Here is a 21,044-nt window from a genome sequence, read left to right as displayed (position 1 = left end):
ATATATTAAAACGACTTAAAAATATATAAAAATTAATTTAAGTAAAAAAAAAAAAAACAAGATTTAGAGAAACACTGTTTGGAATGGACTTCCAAACGGCACCTCAATCTCTTTTCCTGTATATTCAGTATGGCAAGTTTTGTAGAGTGGAATGTTTACATGGCTGAAATGTTAAGGAGCTAGTCTAACCTAGAAGTAATACTTTCCCAATTTCTGCATCTTCTAATCCTAAGCTGCATACTGCTGTTCTTTATGCTCCCTTTATTCATTAACTCACAGCAATATCTTCTTGGTGCCTGCTCACGGGACTGCAATAAAATTATTAGCCACGCACATACACTAATAGATATAAACACCATCAACATGAATATGCGGATGATTAGGCATGTAAAGACCAACCTTTTTCCAATAATCTGGCTCCATTTTCAAGGAGGATACAAGAATTCTCTGCACTGACATTGCTTGGGCATACTGTGTTGTCTTACAAGTCTTCCCTGGTTCATGCACAATCCTCTTGTAACTAGACAAGGACCCATTAACGCCCCCTTCCTTGGCCTGCTCAAGCATAAAAACAACCGGTTGTTTACAAGGGTCAGGCTCCGTGGGTCGGGTATTGAATGTGAATGGCCCATCACTCCAACTCCGCCATGTCTTGAATGTCTGCTCTGGTGTTTGCAAGCCGTTGGCTGGCAACAATAATGGGTACAGCTGAACTGTGTAGCCCCATGCTATGGATATGGACCATTTCCGCTTGGAGTCATGGCAAAATGTTTGTTGAAAAATCCGGGGCGGGTCAACCTGGTATGCCTGATTTATGGATTTAAGCGAGTCTATTCGGTTGTGATTTGGAAACAGCGGCTCCAGATTGTCAAGGTGGTGGAGTGATACGAGAGGGGCTAGAGGATGTGCTGCTAGGAGACCATATGCGCTTCCCCTAATATCAAACTGTAGAAATCAAAACACGCCACCGAAAAAAATATTAATAATCAGTGTCAGGAATAGCTTGTTTCGAAGAATTTCAGCAAATATAACTCCAAAGCAAATGAAATTCTATCATTAGAAATTCCCACAATTTTTTTTAAAAATTAATTGAAAGTTCTATCATATCTCAAACTACTTCGCAGGGGATAATCTTTTTCTGAAATCCCACTCGTTCGAGGCAAAATTCAATTTCAAAATCACTAATTAGTGCGCACCAAAAATGAACATAGTAACTAGTGATCACTCACATTAACGGTAATAATTCAATTTAAACAGAGGAGACACAGCTTCATCAGCAGTTAAGCAGTCTCGTGTCCAAAGAAATAGCAACAAATTTGAATCACCTTTCCAAACTATCAAGAAAGGAAAATAAAGCTACTGCACTAAATATTCACCATTCTTGCATCATAATTACTTCCATATTTAACTGAGCAAGCTGCCAGACAATCATCTACCACGCATTCCCTTTGAAGGTAGGAGTGTCCAAATCTTAACTGAAAAGAATTAGACCTGGTAAAACGAATCTAAATGTGTGAATAATTCAATGGCTAAGTGGCCAAACCATGACCCTTCCATGTGACGGAAACTTTGAAAGAAAGTGTTTTGGCGATGCTCTAATGACCACCTTTCAATTCTTTATCACTGGGTTTGATATTCTAAATCAAAAGGCAAGTGGACGTGGCAATTAGAGATAGCAGATCATGGCTAGGTTAAGCACCCAAAGAAACCTTACTGTTTTCTTCTTGAACAAAATACTTGTCTTTTTACTGAGACCAACAAAGGTCACCTCTTTTGTTGAAAGTGTGTGGGCAACTGAGCACAAAAGGACAGAGCAGACTTTAACAACCGACCCCTCTCGGAGGCGCCACCTAGTATTTCCCTGTGATACTAAGGACAACACACAGTATCATGAGTAAATAATATCCATGGAAGCACACTGGCGCCTTTCATCACATATTATTTCAAGTCAAGAAGGCCAAGGCTTTTTTCCTGATCTTTCGTGATCCTTTTCCACATGATTTCGAGAAACCTCGCTAATTAAGACAGTGACAAGTGGTGGCAGAACAAACTGATATTTAATCATCATCAATGATCATTACGATTCAATTCCTTGTTGCCACGTCCCTAGTAATTCCCGCTAGCCCTGTTCTTACAGGGACGACACCGTACAGTTGCAGGTGGTTTCATTTTATATGGACCACCATGTCTCTCTGTGTGTGACACGATATATAATCACCGCTAATTGATTTCTATTATTCCCATAGCAATTATTTTAAGGGAAAAAAACATGAATTCAACTATCAGCTAGGCTCTGTAAAGACCTCATATTACGATTTTCTTTTGTTGCAGAAAAGTATGCTGCTACCTTTAATAACTACTGTATATGCACAGAGAGGATCTTTAGTCCAGGTATTGGGGACACGTGGAGGGAGACTCCACGCAACAGTTAATGGGCAGAAGTCTCTGTCACTTTCGCATTATTTGTAAGGTATTTGATGCAACACCCATTTAATATAAAGTACATAAACGCATAACTTCTAAAAATATAATTAATTGAAGAGATTTTAAATTTGTTTTTTTTAAATTATTTAAAAGACGGGCACCTATATTAAAATAAAAAAAAACATGAATAATATAAGAAGTTAAACTCTCTTTTTATAAATTTTAGATTTTTTTATCACTTTATTATGTTAATATAAAAAATAATTCTCAAACTACATTCCTTTGTGTATGACCCTAACAGCTTTAGAGCGTGTTTGAAAATGTGATTTTTAGTTATTTTTTAAAGTATTTTTTACTCGAAAATATATTAAAATAATTTTTTTTAAAAAAATTATTTTTAACATCTTACTAAAATAATCTAAAAACATTAAAAAATATTAATTTAAAAAAATTTAAAAATTTTCAAAATTTTTAAAACCTTTTTTTGAATAAGCCCTGTATGTCAAATATTAATAAATTAAAACTACTGTACGAGTAAATTACAAAGACGATTTTGTTCCATATAAACCCCTTCAGTGTAATGATTCAACGACTGCCAGACAAAACTTGGGACTGGCGACCGTTGATCTATGCCCCATCCCTCACGCACACAGTATCATCTCTGCCGTTAAGATAACAAAATGGCCTAAAAATCAATTTAAAAGCAAACACGTACCTGGTGGAACCCACGTTCTCTAGAGAGCGGGACGCCGATCTCACTGATACAAGCCCAAATCCTCTGATCAGAACCGTAGAAATAATAGTACCTATCAAGACAACCGTCCAATATACTGACCAATCTCTCAGCCAATGGATAACTAAGAGCAAATCCACCCCCACCGAAAGCCATGTCATAAGAATGAATCACATCTTGTTCCACACTCTCGGAATTCCCTCCAATGTACCACATTTGATTATGATCATACCTCGATAACACCGAAACTAAGTTGTCAGTGTAATACACGGTATCATCATCTCCCATGACAAACCACCTCACATCAGGCAACCTTAATTTAACGCTATCACTTATGATCCTTGCAATCCTGACCGCTGATCTTGAGCTAGAATATTTAAACCGGGTCCACTCTGGAGATGACACCTTGACAGCTGGGACGTTTTTATTGGTCTGGTGGCTAATGATCTTTTTCTCAAGCCAAACAAACCCTCGCGTAACGTTCGGTACCCACCAGATGGAGCTGTACAGGCTACGATCGCGCCATGTGGCGGTTGATCCACCGATGCAAAAAAGGACGTGGGAGATGTTAGTGGGCGGGCCGGGTGCGAGTTTGGTTCCGGTTCGGGTGGGGTGGGGTAAACGATTCCAGAATTGGTTTTGGTTGGGGGAAAAAGTGGTGTAGAGGACGAGAGATATTGAGAAAATGAGACAAAGGAGGAGACATATTCTCGTGAGATATGAGAAAATCTTGCAGGTTTTATCTGGAAGAGAAACCAGTCTAAATTTTCTGACCGGGTCATGACGAGGTCGTAAATGAGTCTGACTCATTTCGTAGGAGCTCGAGGAAAATACTAGTTGATCAGAGACTACCAGAAGTTGCTGGAAGAGAAATTCTAGTTTTTGGAATTAGGACAAGCATGCACTAATGTCCAGAAAAAAAGTGGAGCTCAGACTTCTCTGCTGGTGTTGATGATACAAAAAAGAAAAGGGATGGAAAGGAAAGGAGAAACCTTTGAGAAATTCTAATTTCTGAGACTACCCATGACCCCTGTAAATCTATTCATCTGCGCCCAAACTCAGAGAACCAAGACATCTTCTGTTGATCAACACATAAAACAGGAGAAAACCCAGAAGAATTTGAATTGATAAAACAAAGCCTACTCGAGACACAATAAGGAATTCCTCTGTGGCTGCTATAGCAACACACACACACACACATATATATAGTTTTTAATCTTCTTCTGGTATTTCTTTTCTGGTTTCTCACTTGTTGTGTGTAGTGGTGTTTTAACCATGTGTTTGTTTTCGGTTTTTCTTCTCTAGAATGGGATGAAACAAGGGAAAGAGGATGGTCCACCCTATAACGAAGCAACAGTTAAAGATAGGGAAAGAGACTGTGCGTGCTTGCGCGCGCGTGTGTTGTGGTAAAGAAAACGGGGTGTTTTTATAAGTGTCAACGACCAATCAAGGATGGGCTGTGGATTTTATTTATAGGGAGGGTGAAATGGTTTCTTTTCTTGGGTGTCATGATTGCCAGAGGAACCAAGGGTCTTCTTCTTCCGGTGGGTGTTCGTTAGGGTCATAGGACGTTCAATTTTGAACGTGGCAAATACTTTGGTTAGGTTTCATGATTGTCAGAGGAACCAAGGGCCCTCTTCTTCTTAGTTCTTCTTCTTGTGTTTTGACATCTGATTTGTTTTTTCAGCTAGGGAAATATAACGGTAAAGATTTTTAGAGTTATCTTGTGATATACTGTGTGGTCTCGACTCTCAAGTTAAGGGTAACGTTAGCAGTTTCATTTTCAAAATTTAAATTTTATAAATAGTAAGGTTTGTTTGTGACATGTTATTTTAAAAAAATTATAATTTTTTTCTAGTTTTAAATTTAAGAATTTTAAAATTTTATAAAAATTTAATGTTTTTTTTTGTTATTTATTGTCTTAATTTTAATGTGTTAATATCTAAAATAAATATTAAATATTAAAATTAAAATTAGTTTAATATATTTTAAATAATTTATTTTTAAAAATAACTTTTATCATGCTACAGATGATCACTTGATACTATATTTTTATCACGTGCATTAATAAATTAAATATTTTTTATTTAGATATTTCAAAATAAAAACTGAAGTGTTTAATAAATTTGTTTTTTTATTTTTGTTTATGGTAATATTTGTTTTTCATGGGAATATCGACAAAAAAAGATTATTAAATTGAATATTTTCCTTTTCTCTCGTTCGATATTTCAAGTTGATATTTTCATTAAAAAGGAAAAAACTTAGAGAACCTCCCTGACTTTGACTTCGAGATATCTTCCACTAATTACTGTAAAATTGAAAAATTGAAACCTTTCAAGTTCGCAGAGACTTTCTAATTCGAACGCACGACTCTACTTTTCCAGTCTCGGAGGAAAACTTTTCCAGGAATTGTGAATTGTGAGAGCATTAAAATCTTGGAACCGGGATTTGGTTTTCCTTTTTTTTTTTTTTTTTGGAGAAAGGAGCCAAAGTCCTTCAAAAACAAAAACAAGTCATACACACGTGCGTGAAACAACTCTCATAATCATTTATTATTTAATTATCAATAAAACTAAAATAAAGTTTAACTATTTTTATAAATAATAAATCTGTTTAATAAATCATTTTAGTTAAAAAAAAAGTTTCATGCTGTAGCTCGGGGTATAGCATGACTTTGAAATCGTAGAAGCAAATAAACTATTTTAATCTACATGTGAAAAAAATAGAGGGAGTAAGCATGCAAGCCCACTCGCCCCTGGGTTTTTTTCAATATCCACGTGGCTTTTTTTTTTATTTTTTTGCCTCATTTCTTTTATTTTATTTTTTTAATTTCATAGTTTAATACAATTTTTTTTTATTTTATTTGGGTTTTTTAGTATGTTTTTTTAATTTTATCTTTTAATATATAATTTTATTTAGTTTTACTATTTATTATTGAGTTGATGATGAATTAATTTTTGTATTTTTAATTATATAACAAAAGTTTTTTTGCCCTCTTTTATCTTTATTTTTTTAATTTCAAATTATAATATGAGTTTTTATTTAATTTATTTTTTTAGTATTAATTGATTTAATTTTTTAAATATTGATTGATTTTTTTCTTTGTATGTATCCATTCAAGGGTTTTTGAATAGTTCTGCTGAGTTTCATGCCAACGGCCAAAAATGTTTTTCAAGAATTTAGATATTATATTTCTTCTCATTCAAGCAGCTGTGAGAACGTGGTTAATAAGGCAGTGTTTGGAAACACTGTGTTCTTAAAAAAATTTAATTTATTTATAATAAAAATTTTATTTTATGTTTTCAGATGATGTTTTAATATGTTAATATTAAAAAAATAAAAAAAACATTTAATTTAATATATTTCTAAATAAAAAAAAATTCAAACCATTATTATTATCACAAATTACTGTCTTAGACAGAAAAAGCCCCGCCTTGCTGGGGGTCGCTCTTCGAGCAACGAGAGCGCATAACCACTAACAACTCTAACAGTAGTTGAAAAGTCAGCGCAAGGGAACTAAGAAATCAGACAGTGGTCTCCTTGGAGTAACTAAGAGCCCGTTTGGCTCTGCGGCTGCGGTTGCATTTTTTTTAAAACACAGTTGTAGCCATTTGGTTACAAAAACAAACAGTTTACTGTTCACTGGGTCCCACCTGTTTTCTGCATTGGAAACGCAGTATTTGCAAAGCAAGAATTACATGCTTTTTTTGCACTGTTCACGTAATTTCACTGTTCAATGAACAGTGCAATTAACATGAACAGTGCACGAAAAGCGCACTGTTCATGTTAAAAATAGTGAACAGTGCACTTTTCTTGTACTGTTCACTTGCACTGCGTGGATTGATTTTTATTTTTAATTTTTTTTTTTGTTAATTTTTAAAAAAAAAACTAATTTAGATAAAGTATGATTTATTTCATAATGTTACCGCAATAGTTAAATCCACAATATTTAAATTAAAAACCATCAATATTAATTTATTTTTTTTAAAATTATTTTATAACCTCAATTTCAAAAACATTTTTAACCAAACACATTAAACTACTTTTTCTTCAACCTCAATTTCAACTACAGTTTTAACCAAACACCTATTTTTTCAAACCAACCACAACTAAAAGTACTTTTTATAAAACAACTTTTTTTAAACCACAACCACAACAACTACCGCAATACCAAACACACTCTAAGAAATCAGTAAACGGTCAAATAGGATTAGGGCACCTAAACTTCCGTGAAAAAAGGAGTATAGGGCACCGAACCATGTCCTTTCGTTTCTGCCAGTACAAGACAAAGAAGCCCAACATGGCCCACATAAAAAGGCCTTCAGTCCGCTAGCAACCAACCCATAAAGAATATACGGGTATTCAGAAAAAAAACAATGACTTGGGTTGACGACATCAATCAATTTATAACAGATCAGTCACCAAGACTATGACTTGAAAATACAACGATGGATTTGGTATTATTCAAAAAATCAAATAATGAAATTTTCCATTCACATCGTAGTAGTAGAAAAGTAAAAAAAGAATAGTCTGTATGTGGTTGCCTGAGCTCCTCGGCATCATTTTCCTTGGCAGCTCTCTCTCTTACACCAGCATTTGTCATCGTAACGCCATTCATGTCATCGTCCAGCAATATTCTCAGCTTAACATCTCTGGAGCCATTGGCATGGCAGTTCATCTTCACCATCATTTGCTGATGAAAATCAGATCACTCCAAAATACACTCACGTGATATCATCGATAATTATTCATCCACGAGGATAGATCATTGAAAACGATAGATTGAATAATCTACCATTCGAAAACAAATTAGATTGCTGCAGGCAGGGACAGATGCATGCCTTGTTGGGCCATGGAAAATGAATGACCATGGATTTATCTACACTGTTTGCAACTGGAGATGCTTATCAACGATCTATGTATCCTGGCCCGAGGAAATCCAATTAGCCATGAGACCCATGGGCTAATTTTAACTGGAACTATGGCAAAATTGCAGTGCAAAATTAAGCTCGGCCTCCCAAACTTCAAGACAAAAACTTTCAGCTTACGGGCATAGAGCGAGGGCAAAACAAGCAAGACCTAAAAACTTACACAAGAATGAGGATAGCCTGGTGCAAAGGTAATGGCTGATGAGGTTCCTAGCATCACAAGGCTATCCCTTGATTTGCTAAGAAATCAGCGGCAGTAGCAAGCTGTCCTCTATATTTGTTGTGTTCATTAATGACTAGCCCATCACAAGAAAGGACTTTAAAACTCATCAGCCAGTGCTTGATGAGTCCTCGGCTCCTAACACAAGGCAATATTTAAGGCTGCAGTTAAAAAAAAGGAGATCAGCTAGATTATTGAATTGACAAAGTTATGCTTAGGAGATGGCCACGGAGAACATTTTCAGACTAATACTAAACACAATCCTTGATTTCTTTGTCCTTCTTCCATCAGTAGTACCATTATCAATACAAAACTCAAGATATAGGTTTTGAAATTAAGGTGTATTTGGAAGTATTTCTTTACTTTTGTCGATTACGTTGCATATCTCGGCCGAAATGAATTCTTTGATTTGAGATTTATTCCCAAAGTAAAACCCACTGAACTAATTAATTATTATTACGGCAAGAAATTATATATTCTAATGGTTTAAGCTTCATCACCTTTTTATAGTTATAGTTATCTCGAAAAAGTCTATTTTAAGCCATCTTTGTTTGTTGTTTTGCAATCAAGTCGTGTTTTTTTTTTAGACAAATCATGCTCAATTCATTACAATTAATTTTTCCACAAGTTGAGAATCAAGACCAGACAGTTTAGGTAGCACTTGTCTGCTACATGTGAAGACAATCTTGTATTTTTATCGAAGAAATAGTCTTTCGTAGTCAATGATTGCGCAATCATTAAAGTATTATACATTAACGCGTGTTCATTCTCCCACTGATTAAGCTATTTGAATTCTGCAGTCTTGACTTGGACGAAAAACAAAGAAAGAAAAATGTTTGAAATTATGGGTTATGGCTATATATCGATAACAAGGAATCCTCTTTCATGCAAGTTGTCTCGAGGCAATGTTTCAGGAGACTGAAAGAAACATATCAACAATTAAAAAATTTAGTAGCCAGGATTCCTCGGCATCAATTTATGAATAAGAAAATTAAAAATTTAAGAGCTCTTAATTTATATTTTATTGTATTCCTATATATGGTACTCAATGTGTCAAGTCACCTCTATAAATAGCTAGCTAGCTAGAGCAACAAGAATTTATGCCAATCCGTGAACAGATTGGAGAAACATGCATAATCCAATCGCATCAAGTTCGAATGGAGAAGTCAAAGAAGATTAAAGAATGGATTCCCATTTCTTTTGAGAATGCTCCAAACTGATCGAAAAGTCGAGTAAAAAGTTGCTACTAATTGTCTCAAGTCAAATTTTAAGAAATCTGCGTTTCTTGATGAACTAATAACATCCTTATTTGCCTCGAACAGTACAGTTTGTCATAGTAATAAACCTTCTATTCGATTAAGGCTACTCAATTAATTTACCTGGGATAATTTAAACCATGCCAAAAAACAATCCACTTGGTATTTTTGTAATCGACTCCTATGGCTATTAGTAAACACACTCCACCTAATACGTTGATGCTGTGGCTTGTCAGCTCTCAAATGTCCCATTTAAACCCAATTTTTCATTTGAGAAATATGATCTCTGATCAATGCCATTTAGTCCTAATTAATGGAGAGAGAGCTTTCTTTGACTTGTTAACCAGACGAGACGTTGAAGAAAAAAACAGAAGGATTCTAATTACATTCACTAGAGGTACAAGAGGAGAGCTGGTCGTTAAATCAAAGATCGAGAGCTTCACAATCAAGCTTGTTTAATTAATTTGTTTACAGAGGAAAGTTGGTCATTAAATCAAATAATGATCGTGATATTATAATGATCTCTGCGTGATTATTTAATAACCAATCTTTCACAAGTGCCTGTCCTTGTCTGCTCGAGCCTTCATGGATAGGTTCTAATTCTTTCATCCGTCATATCTAGTGACGAGTAGAGTATTAGAACGAAATGATCTTGTAAATAAACTTCGCCGGTGTCTTTGAAGAAATCCGAGCACACCACTTCTCTCGAGATATTTTGTATGTCACTTGGAATGGAATAACAAAAATATTGTTGAAATGATCTGATCGAAATCTTAAACATACGAATAGAAACCCGGTACGAATGATGATTAGTTTTTCGAGACATGTTCGATTTGAGAAACATGACTGGATGTTTGAATATTCGGTTCAACACTATCTTTAGCAAAGCATCGCAGTTACTTCTCAACACAAAGCTAGCGCTCAAGAAGCCAGTACCCTTGTGATGCCGAATGAGGATCGGAGAGTACTGGTTGCAAATGCGAATATTGTAGAACATCACTACGTTTCAAGGCAATTGCACAATCTCTCTGTTGTCAGGAACACGGAGCAATTATCAATAAATATTAAAATAGAAGATAAATTAGAAAAACATAAGATTTAACGTTTACTATATAAAAATAGAGCTACATGGTATTTTTTATATAATAAATCTTAAATAGTACAAAAAAAACCTAACCATCGATCCAAAAAATACTAATAATTTTTTCTAATATCATTCCCAACAACAAAATAAGAAATAAACCTTGGAAAAACAAATACATCGTTACGCTACACTCCAACATCTGCCTGTTAACGACAATCTAAAACAATCGCTCGCAAAGTTAATTAAGTGAAGCTAGCAGGCAACTTCATGAATGGGTTTTCATTATTGAACGTATAGTTGAGAAAGCACGCGAGGAAGTACAGCAATACAATGATTATATTAACTATTTCATCAAAAGTATTCGCTCCCTTTTCTTCTCGTGTGAACCCTCGTTCAATTGATCTAATTGTCTGGATTCTGTGGTTCGTACTGTTTTTTTTCCGTTTTTTTTTAAATTATTTATTATAATTTGATTTAAATTATTTTTTATATTTTCATAACATTTTGATGTGTTAATGTTAAAAAAAATATTATTTTAATATATTTTTTAAAAATACATATTTTAAAAATCACTCATTACTGTAATTTTCATCTTCAACGTATATTTTTTTTTAGATTCTTGAGTAGGTACGTGTATATATATATATATATAAAAAAAAATAAAAAAAAGTCCCAGCAGTTACTAGAAAATAAATAGATAGCTACTTAGGTAGGCAGTATAGTATACAAGGGTGGTATTATATAATCCAATGTCTCAATGTCTATTATTAATGACTGGTAGTAATTCCACGCATGTGGATCGGAAGATATACACTTAAATGTCACATTTCAAAAAATTGCCAAAATAATACCCTCTAACAGCGACTGTATCGAACAAGCCAAAAACCAACTGCATAGCTTCAATGGAAGAGCCAAATAAGAAGACTAAACCCGCTATCATAAAACTAGAAACGAAGACTTTTTCAGCTGAGCTTTTTCTAGATTCTCAAGTAGCTTTCACGTATTCAATAGTGAGTGAATACAGAACTGCACTTCTAGTTGTACCTTTTCTATATTAACCTCTTGCCTTGCATTAAAGCTTCCATTCAGAACCTACCTCTGAGTTTCCTTCCAGTCTCCATTAATTCAACATTTCTTGTGTTATATATCACCATGGAACAAGCTCAATACTGGCTGTGGATGAAGAGGAAACAACTCTTGAAGTCACAGCTGCCAGCATCAATGAAATCCATCAGTGGTTCGTGGGAAGAGAAAGCTTTTGCAGAAGATTCATCTGGGCATCTTGGTGGATGCATCTGGCCGCCAAGATCTTATTCTTGCAGTTTTTGTAGCAGAGAATTCAGGTCAGCTCAAGCCCTAGGTGGTCACATGAATGTTCATAGGAGGGATAGGGCTAGGCTTAAGCAATCTCTTAGTCCTCATAATTATGTTTTTCAACATCAAAATCATATCCAAAGTTCACTTAAACCATTAGGGTCTCATTTCCCATCTGATCAGGTTTGTACCTTAGATAATTATGATCTTGACCCCAAACTTTCTGTCTCTAGAGCCACTAATATTGCATCAACTCTGTCCAATCAAGAAAATTTAAGTGAACATGCCTTTGTTTCTCCCCCTTCTTCTTCCTTCGTTCAAGAACAGCATAAAGGGTATCCTTATCTCCATGATAATTTATCAGGCTCAGATCATTCTTTGTCAGCTAGACTTCATTCAAAACCTGAAGCAGAAAGGAATCAAGGTGAAGTGAAGGTTACATGCTTGAACCATGATAAGTTTGTTGCGACTGACTTATTTATGGACCTGGGTTCTGTTATTAATAGCCACGGTTTATTATCACCTGGTTCTTGTGGTGATGAGGCAATCAGTTGCAAAAGGCCTAGAACCAATGTTTCAGTTCTCTCACTGTTGGTTAAGCCACGTCCAAATGATAGATACATTCTTCAATCAGAGGCAACCGGACCTACTTCTAGCTCCAAGGAGGGCATAGATCTTGAACTCAGGCTTGGTGAGACACCAAAAAAGTGAAGTGGTAGCAGCGGCAGCTTTAGAGTGCAATTGTATGGGGTTGAAGCACATGTTTTAATTAGCACGATAAGAAAGGAAATGGTCTTTCTTGATTTGGCACTTACTCTTTTTTCCCCTTTCTCTAGATTTCATGATCTAATGGATGATAGGCAGAGAACTCTTGTACTAATATCAAAACTAAAAGAATAAAAAGCTTTTCCTCTACATCTCATTTCTGATATATACTGTTTACACTTCGTTGTTTATCAGTTCCAGTTAATGGCAAGGAGTTTTGCCTATGAAAAACGATAGAATCACACAGCCTCTCTTACTTTGGCACTTCGATCTATTCTATAATTCATGGAAAATGATCGGAGGTTTTGAATGTCATGTAGAGGGACGTTAATTGTATTAGGGTACTTAATTCATAAAAAAAAATGTATTAGCTAGGTTTCTGCATTATGAAACCTACTTTTCAGAACGGAGGTATACCTGTATAGTTAATTAGTGAAGATGGATAGCCATTAGGATTCAAATCCCTCAGCGTGGTTCAGGCGGAAAAAGTTTAGCCAAGACTGTACGGGAAACAGGGTAAATCTTCCTTTGCACACTAAACACCATTAGACGTCAGCTAGGCAATTTCAGAAGAGAGATAGAGAGAGTGGGGTTTTAAAAGGGGTGAAAGAACTGACAGTGAGTCACTTCAGCTACATGCTTGTGGATTAACATTAGGGAACATCATTTCTCTTTTCACCTTCTTATTATCACCTTTCACCAAAAAACCAGCTATTACAGTACCAGCACCTTTTCCTTTGAATCCAACCCAGAATAAATCCACACACATCCTGTTTTCTTATTCCTTCCTCTCTAAAATCTCCATATCGTCCACAAACATGCACCAGCTCTTTAGAATCAAATTGAGTAAAATATAGATATTTGCACAGTTACTGCTACATGTCTAGATCACATCATCGACACTATTTACGCGCTCTTTTGTATGTACATGTTACTGTTGTATCTATTCACTATCAACGACCAAACCCTATAGAAGCCTAAAAATGTCTAAGAAATTAACATTTTTTGAGACCCTCAGCTAGACCTGTGTGGTTATTGGACAGGAATTCAGTAAAGTAATGCTAGTACAATAATAGTTGCCATTTAGCCACATTTTGATATAGACTGTTCTTCCTTAATAAACGCCCAGTTAAGTATTGTACATTTTTGTTTTTTCAGCGTTTCTTAACAAGGGAAATTGATGAAACAGCGCTTTAATTTGACTTGGAGCTAGATAATTAAATACATAGAAATAATATTTTTTTGATTTTTTAAATTTTATTTTTTACATGTAGTATTAAAACAATTTAAAAATATAAAAATTTCAAAAGTTTTTTCACGGCAAAAACAAATGGTGCGAGACGAAGAGAAATTGAGACACGTTGCTGCACATGCAGGGAATTTAACGTGTCCAGTAAAGAAATCATATATATATATATATATATATATATATATATATATAGGATGTATTGTTCTAGATATATTTAAATCCTAGACTATTGAAGATTGTTGTGTTGTTAATCTTGAGGTGGGTTTTTCCCGTGAGTTTTGACTTTGATAGATACAAAGACAAACATAAAGGGAAAGTGAGGTTGGTTACTTGGGTTTCTATGGTTTGTGTAAGAGAGAGATTAAAGAGAATTGGTTGCGAGTTTTGTCTTGTGTATAGGTTAAGGAGCTGCATATTTATGAATCTGAATCAAATACAGCTGTAGTGACAGATTAGGCTTCAGAGACGTGCACATGGACAATATGATATGTCTGTTTCTCTGTTGCTTTCATAGATTTTACTATGGGAATGTGGAGAAGAAGCTGATCTCTCTCTCTCTCTCCCTCTCTAGCTTATTTGTGCGTGGGGTGGGTAGGGACTTACTGTATTGAGGATGCTTTGTAAAATTGTAGAGTGCTCGAAAATAGTATACATGGCTTGCTCCTTTGGCCATAGTGTACTTTTATGTCCCACGACAGCATTCGCTATTGGATAGCAGTTTCTAGTCTGCTGGCCTGCAGAGTGAGACCTGAGAGTAATCGGTTCTGAGAAGGACTCTTTTCCGGTCTCCCTCGGATTCTACATGCTGCATCTCCGGTAACATTGTGATGCAGCCTCCCAAGAAGCAAATTAAACATTAATTGTTCAATTATTTAAGTCCATCACTACACCAAACCTCCCAAGAGGCCTAGAACTTGAGCTGTATTTTAGGCCAATGGAGTTGGCTGGTGAGCGTTCGGAAATGGCAGGAGCGGTTTCTGAGACAAACTAGTCCCTTAACAAGATCAAGAAAAAAATATCTGTTTGTTCCATGCTAAAGACTAGCATGCGTGAAATGTCTCGCTGCATGTCTCGTGTATATCTTGTACATTTCCATCCCAAGATGTTTGAGAAAATATGTAAATTCCATTCCAGTTAATTGGCGTTTTGTTTTTCATATTAAAATGATGAATTGATATGAAAACAAAATAGTGCTTTATACTTTTGTATATATACGGAGTATTCCATTGTGAATAATAATTAATAATCTCTTTGTACGAACAGATAGGGAACTATGGCTACAGATAGTTGTCAGTGAAATGGGCTGTCATTCTGTCAATGACTCCATGGCCCATTAGACGATGTGATAAGCTTACACATGCATCAAATTGGGTTTGATTGGACATCAGCTGGCCCAGTCTTATTTAATATATTAGTAGTTGAGTAGAAATATCAGCTTGACAAGATTTTTAAAAGAAAAATATATATATAAAGAAAAAAAAAAAAAGGAAAGAGAGAAACGACACAATCCGTGGTTCACCTTTTCATTTGTCGTCCAAAGCTACAAAAATCATCTTCATTTGATTTACGTTGGACGAGCGTAGGTTTCCTAAAGACACACACCAATACTCTGTCAAATCAGAGAGAAAATCAATGGCTGGCAATGGCAGAGAGCAGCAGTTTCAAAGACTCCAGATGGTCTCTTCATGGAATGACTGCTCTTGTCACTGGTGGTACTCGTGGAATCGGGTTCTCTATCCATCTGTCTCTAATACCAAAGTTTAAAACTCTCTCTTTTCTTTTTCTCTTCATGGATTTTGAAGTCTTCTAAGAAGCACATTTCTTTATAATTCAAAGATGACCCATTATCTGGGATCACTTCTTTTTTAATCCTTGAGCGTGTTATCTGTGCTTTTTATTAGGAATGCAACAGTGGAGGAACTTGCTGGGCTAGGAGCGAGAGTGCATACATGCTCTAGAAATGAAGAAGAGCTTAATAAGTGCTTGAAAGAATAGGAGGCTAAAGGTTTTGTGGTCACTGGGTCAGTTTGTGATGCATCTTGTCGTGTCCAGAGGGAGAAGCTTATAGAGGAAGTGGGTTGTGTTTTTAATGGCTAACTCAACATTATTGTAAGTAACCCTGTAAAAACTTGGTCTTTGAAACATCTTGCAGTTTCTGCCGAAATTGGATTTTTTCGTGATTTGTTTTACTCATCATTTAGGCGTATGGTTTACAGCTTGTGTATGCATTAGCAATTTTGTTTGAAGGGGTTGCTAAAAGTGGCGCTTTGATTCAGTTCCATTGATTCATCTCTTTTAGGCATTCATCGGCTCTTTGCCACAAAAGCGATCTTTACATTTCACCCTTGTTGACTTTAAGGTGGCTAGTTAATTGGAAGCCATGACTTTGCATCTTTAATTTTTATGAATAAATTTCTTTGGTTTGATGACGTAGGGTTGATTTTGTGTCATATGTCTGCTCAGTTCTTATGCTATTACGACGTGTTAGTTCAATTGGGAATTTTATGGTTTGTGCTTGAAGGAGAAAGGCTTGACTGTTCAACTGGATAAGTTCTGTTCCAAATGGTTCTTGTACTTTTGATAAACAAATGCTGCTTAGATGACCCATGATATTGTAATGATGATCTAATTCTTATTTCTGTCCGTGATGTTGCATCGTTCCTACCAAGTATCTTTTTCATTCTTCTTTGTGCGCTTTCGGGTGCCTATGAACCCCATTTATATCAGCCGCCAGAGATAATTATCCACTCCTATCCCTCCCATTTGCAAGAATCCGTGGAAAGAGAGTTATTGTTTTCTACACTTTCCCGAGATTTAATGTGGATGATATGTTATTTAGGTAAACAATGTTGGCAAAATTATCAGGAAGCCTACCACTGTTTATTCTGCTGAAGAATTTTCAAAAGTCATGGCGACTAATTTCGAATCCGCATACCATTTGTCTCAAATTGTACATCCTCTTCTAAAAGCATCTGGAGCAGGAAGCATTGTATTCATTTCCTCTGTTGCGGATCTTGTGCATTTAGGTATTGGATTGATTTATGGAGCAAGTAAAGGTGAGTAGCTGTTGAAATCTAGTATCCTTTTCAAATAAGTATGAGTGAGAACTTGGTGGTTGTGAAAAAGTCAAAAGGGCTTTCTTCCAGTTTTCTATTCACAGGGCAATGAATCAACTTGCAAGAACTTTGGCTTGTGAGTGGACAAAAGACAACATCAGGACGAACTGTGTTGCACCCTGGTATATCAGAACCTCGCTTGTGGAACACGTATGATTTTCTAACCTTCTTACAGTATGATTTATTTATCTGTCTTTTGAGAAACTCTGGGAAACTCTTTTTTGCATATAGATGAATCATTTGAAACAATGCTCCCAGTCTTTCCTTTATGGTATTTTAGCATCCTTTTGAAGTATTACCACGTCATCATTGATGTCAAAATTCTCATCTAGACCACTGGCATTGTTTTCTGCTATAAGTATTAAGTAGTGAAAGCCACCAGATCATCTTGAATTAATTATTTAATCTGGTCATGGATTGGTTTAAAAGTTAAAGCCATTAATAACATGGAGAATGGTAAGCGGCAGGCAGGTATCTGATTCCATTTTAGGGATGCTTTTGTTCACGTTTAGTCAAACTTATGGTTTTTGCCAGCTAAGTTAAGTTGCAATTGATATCTAGCATTTGTATCCATCAGGATTTTAAACCTAACCCATTAACCTTGGAACATTAAAATGGGTTCTTGCTTTAGGAAGCTTGACAAATCTCTTTTATCGTTTTGGTGAAATTCTATGGAAACACATTATTGCAAGAAACCAGTCATTGCTCTTAAGAACCCCAAGGGTCTACATAGAGGTTCGTCAAGTCAGGAAGATGCCTCCTAAACTGAATTTCCTCGCATTAACTCTTGCTTATAGACCTCTTAATCTTTATCAAGGATCAGTTAGTTATCTAAAGAGCCCATATATCTCAATCGCTAAATAAATGTATATAATATATGATGTTGTTGGATAAAAATCCTAGTGTATGTAGGATTCCTTTGTCAAAAAGGATTTGTGTTGGATTAGTTTATTAGAATCCTTGTTGAATTAGTTAGTTAGAATTCTTTAGATTATGATAGTTAGAGGATTAATCTCCATATAAATAGAAGGGACGATGTATTCAGAATTTATAAGTTTGTTAAAGAGCGTGTAAATTAATCGATAAAGCTTGAGAGGTTCATCCGAATACTTGTGTATTTTATTTCCAGCAGATGCAAGTCACAAGATTCATGTCTTGGTCGGTTCAGATCTTTTATGGTAGAGCATCTTAGTTAGCTACAGTTCATCAGTCTGACAACACTTACCAAGCAGTAATCAAACTGAATTTTGTGGTCTTTTGACAACAATTCAGTTTTTCTAGCTTCATTACCCACTCGACATTCTTTTTGTGACGGCATGTCTACTAAACAAGCCATAATCTTAATTTGGCATATAGTCTTGAGATGGGAGTGCGTGTGTGATATACATATCATGAAACATGGTGAATCATTGGAGTGTGTCGGATGTTGCATGACATATTAGCTTTAAGAAGAATTTGCATATAAGATTCCAATAATTGATTCCACAGCAACTTTTCTAACCGTCATATGGTCTACTCTTTCCAGTTGCTCGATGACAAGGTGTCTTTGGACAAAGTTGTCTCTCAAACCCCTCTCCAGCGCGATGGAGATCCAAAGGAAGTCTCGTCCCTGGTGGGATTTCTTTGTCTACCTGCTGCTGCTGCTTACATAACCGGACAAGATATTTCCACTGATGGAGGATTTACTGTGAATGGATTTAACCCCATATGAGACCAGATTGAGAGATAATCGACTATTTTCCTCGGAAATGATTGCAGGCGTAACATTATATTGCTCTGCACATTTGTAATTTCCCAGCGTTTCTGTTTAATCAACCAAGGCCTTCTGCTTGGAGCGCTGTTATATTGGCAGCACTCAGCCTTCTCTAGTAAGTGGTTGTGATTAATTTTGCTCCAAATTTTTATCTCTATATTTTTTAGCATTAGCTATTAAAGATATATGGTGTTTCAAGTTTTTTCTCGTTCTTTCTTTCCCCTTAACAGTCAGAGTAACCTGTTCTTCTATCCTTTCTGGGATTTGAATCCAAAACCTCTAAGCTTTTGTTATTACTCTTGGGAGACTTTCGGTGTTCTTTGCTGCCGTTTGAAATCAACATGAATAAGCAAAGATTTTCAACTTGAACTTCTCGGATCATGATTTGGACGTCCTATCGTCCAATTACATCGGCAAATATAATAATCAGCCAATCAAGTATCTGTCCTTTTTTTTTATATTCTTGGACCGTTGTTGCCCTCGTCAAGTCTCTTTCTGTAGGCATGCTTTCATGCGATGACCCACCTCCACTCTCCATCACTGCCCATTGTTAGCAAACGGGCTCGGGCTTTATCCAGGGACAATGATTTCGACCCTTCTTTTTTTATACGAACTTAATTCCCCACATGCCCCAGAGATGCAAAGAACATAGAAACTAGTGAAAATAAAGAAAACAAAAACCAACGACTCATCCATGCATTTTTACAATTAAAAATGGATTCTGCTATTTTCCGAACCTAATAATATATATATATAGCAAAACGGACACAGAAACCTTTATGGCTTACATCATATGAGTCAGATACATTGGATAATCCCCGGTCTCTTCATAACCAGCTTTAAAAATTCTCTAGCCATAAATAATTGATTAATGTCACCACATGACCTAAAGTTTGAAATACCATATAGTATTCAAGCACGCATTATACATACGTGTCATGAAACACCACAGTTCTTTTGTTTTTAGCATTCTTAGGCTTTAGGGCATGGAGTACTTTCTTACGTTAATGTTACTAGGAGAAAGAAAGAGATAAAGACAAGGCACAAGCAAGAAAGAGGAGCATGCCAGTTTGGCAGTTTCTGTTTCTCCGCTTCTGGTTCATAAATGTAATAAAGCGAAGGAAAAAAAAGTTTAGGTTAGGTCAGCGACTGACAGGCTTGCATGCAAGTTCTTTTTTATTTTTTTTATTATTATTATTAATATAAATTTTCGGATTAACTTAGGTATATTTTAATAAATTTTAGAAATTTTAAAATTAATAATTATATAAATCTCTAGTGATTCTAAAATATATAAGACTTGAACTGGTAATTTATAATAAGCAAAACTAAAATCTCACAAGTTAAACAGTTTGTATGCAAGCTTTATTAGGGAACGTTTGGGAATGTGGTTCAACTCGTGTTCTCAAAAAATTTGAATTTTTTTTTTTTGCTAAAATTTGATATGGTTTGTATGTTTTGGATCGTTTTGATGTGCTGATTTTAAAAATAATTTTTAAAAAATGAAAAAAATCATTGACATGTATTTTAACATATTTAAAAATCACCTGCAATTACACTGCCAAACAAGTTCTTAGTCACGTGTTAACTGGTTCGTGTTACGTCACCCCTCACAGGGAGGTGAGAAATGAGCATTATGCTTGCCAGCTTTTATGTTGCGCGTGGCATATTTTTTATGGTGGGTGATTGTACGGCCCCGGACCCCACTTTCCATCTCCATGGAGGTCTCCATCAATCAGCTACCAGACTGAGACTTAAAATCAAAACAGTTTGCAGGACAGGTTTAATTAAGTAATTGTTTGCCGTCCGTGTACTAAGTTCGGCTAATAAACTTAATTTAACTAGTCTATTTAGTTTTAGTTCTTTAATAACAGCGTCTAATATCAAACTAGCACATTTAGATAAAATATTTTGAGATAAATCACAGGAGACAAAAATAATTGAGAAATAACAGATTTTAACTCAACTACCGTTATATAACGCGGTTTTATTTAATAACTACTAATAAAAATAGCGTTTATAAATAATCGTTATTATCATTAGCAGTTATATTCATAAACCGCCAGTGACAGTAGCCTGTACAATTGCTAATGACAATAGCAATTGTGTTGAGCTGTCCATCTCAAAATTTAAATTGTCAAACACTAAATTTATAATTAAAAAGTGTGATGTTTTAATATTAACAAATCCACCATTGTATGA

General features: G+C 35.4%; 2 protein-coding genes and 1 pseudogene across 5 annotated transcripts; 2 read left to right on the top strand and 1 right to left on the bottom strand.

Annotated features, from left to right (window-relative positions):
- Positions 1-62: 62 nt before the first annotated feature.
- LOC7458127 (uncharacterized) lies at positions 63-4,791 on the bottom strand. Of its 4 annotated transcripts, none has more exons than XM_052456467.1 (4): positions 3,140-4,791; positions 1,715-1,861; positions 400-945; positions 63-296 (listed from the first exon to the last, which is right to left on the bottom strand). In XM_052456467.1, the coding sequence occupies exons 1-4, from the start codon at positions 3,965-3,967 to the stop codon at positions 180-182; spliced, it is 1,638 nt and encodes a 545-aa protein (XP_052312427.1). In that variant the 5' UTR covers positions 3,968-4,791; the 3' UTR covers positions 63-179. The 4 variants fall into 4 exon arrangements, with proteins under 4 accessions (XP_052312427.1, XP_052312426.1, XP_002315207.1 ...); XM_052456466.1 differs by having other exon boundaries at positions 63-308; positions 3,140-4,782; XM_002315171.4 differs by lacking the exon at positions 1,715-1,861 and having other exon boundaries at positions 3,140-4,782.
- Positions 4,792-11,573: 6,782 nt separating this feature from the next.
- LOC7458126 (zinc finger protein 10) lies at positions 11,574-12,874 on the top strand. The gene has a single exon (XM_002316233.3). It carries the CDS (start codon positions 11,798-11,800, stop codon positions 12,668-12,670), a length of 873 nt encoding a protein of 290 aa, XP_002316269.1. The 5' UTR covers positions 11,574-11,797; the 3' UTR covers positions 12,671-12,874.
- A 2,580-nt stretch (positions 12,875-15,454) lies between these two features.
- LOC18102709 (tropinone reductase homolog At5g06060-like) lies at positions 15,455-19,044 on the top strand (annotated as a pseudogene).
- The last annotated feature ends 2,000 nt before the right edge of the window (positions 19,045-21,044 follow it).

Source organism: Populus trichocarpa, chromosome 10 (genome assembly GCF_000002775.5).
Source record: "Populus trichocarpa isolate Nisqually-1 chromosome 10, P.trichocarpa_v4.1, whole genome shotgun sequence".
NCBI lineage: Eukaryota > Viridiplantae > Streptophyta > Magnoliopsida > Malpighiales > Salicaceae > Populus > Populus trichocarpa.
The sequence above is the reverse complement of the archived record's forward strand: the minus strand, read 5'-3'. Positions and strand labels throughout refer to the sequence as shown.

What these genes read in the sequence shown, in the direction of transcription:
- LOC7458126 (XM_002316233.3), top strand. Translation starts at nt 11,798, where the DNA reads ATGGAACAAGCTCAATACTGGCTGTGGATGAAGAGGAAACAACTCTTG.
- LOC7458127 (XM_052456466.1), bottom strand. Translation starts at nt 3,967, where the DNA reads ATGAGTCAGACTCATTTACGACCTCGTCATGACCCGGTCAGAAAATTT. An exon ending in GAGAACGTGGGTTCCACCAG is followed by an intron (nt 1,862 to 3,139) that starts GTACGTGTTTGC and finishes TTAGTATCACAG; the next exon opens with GGAAATACTAGGTGGCGCCT. An exon ending in TTTTGTTCAAGAAGAAAACA is followed by an intron (nt 946 to 1,714) that starts GTAAGGTTTCTT and finishes TGATTTCTACAG; the next exon opens with TTTGATATTAGGGGAAGCGC.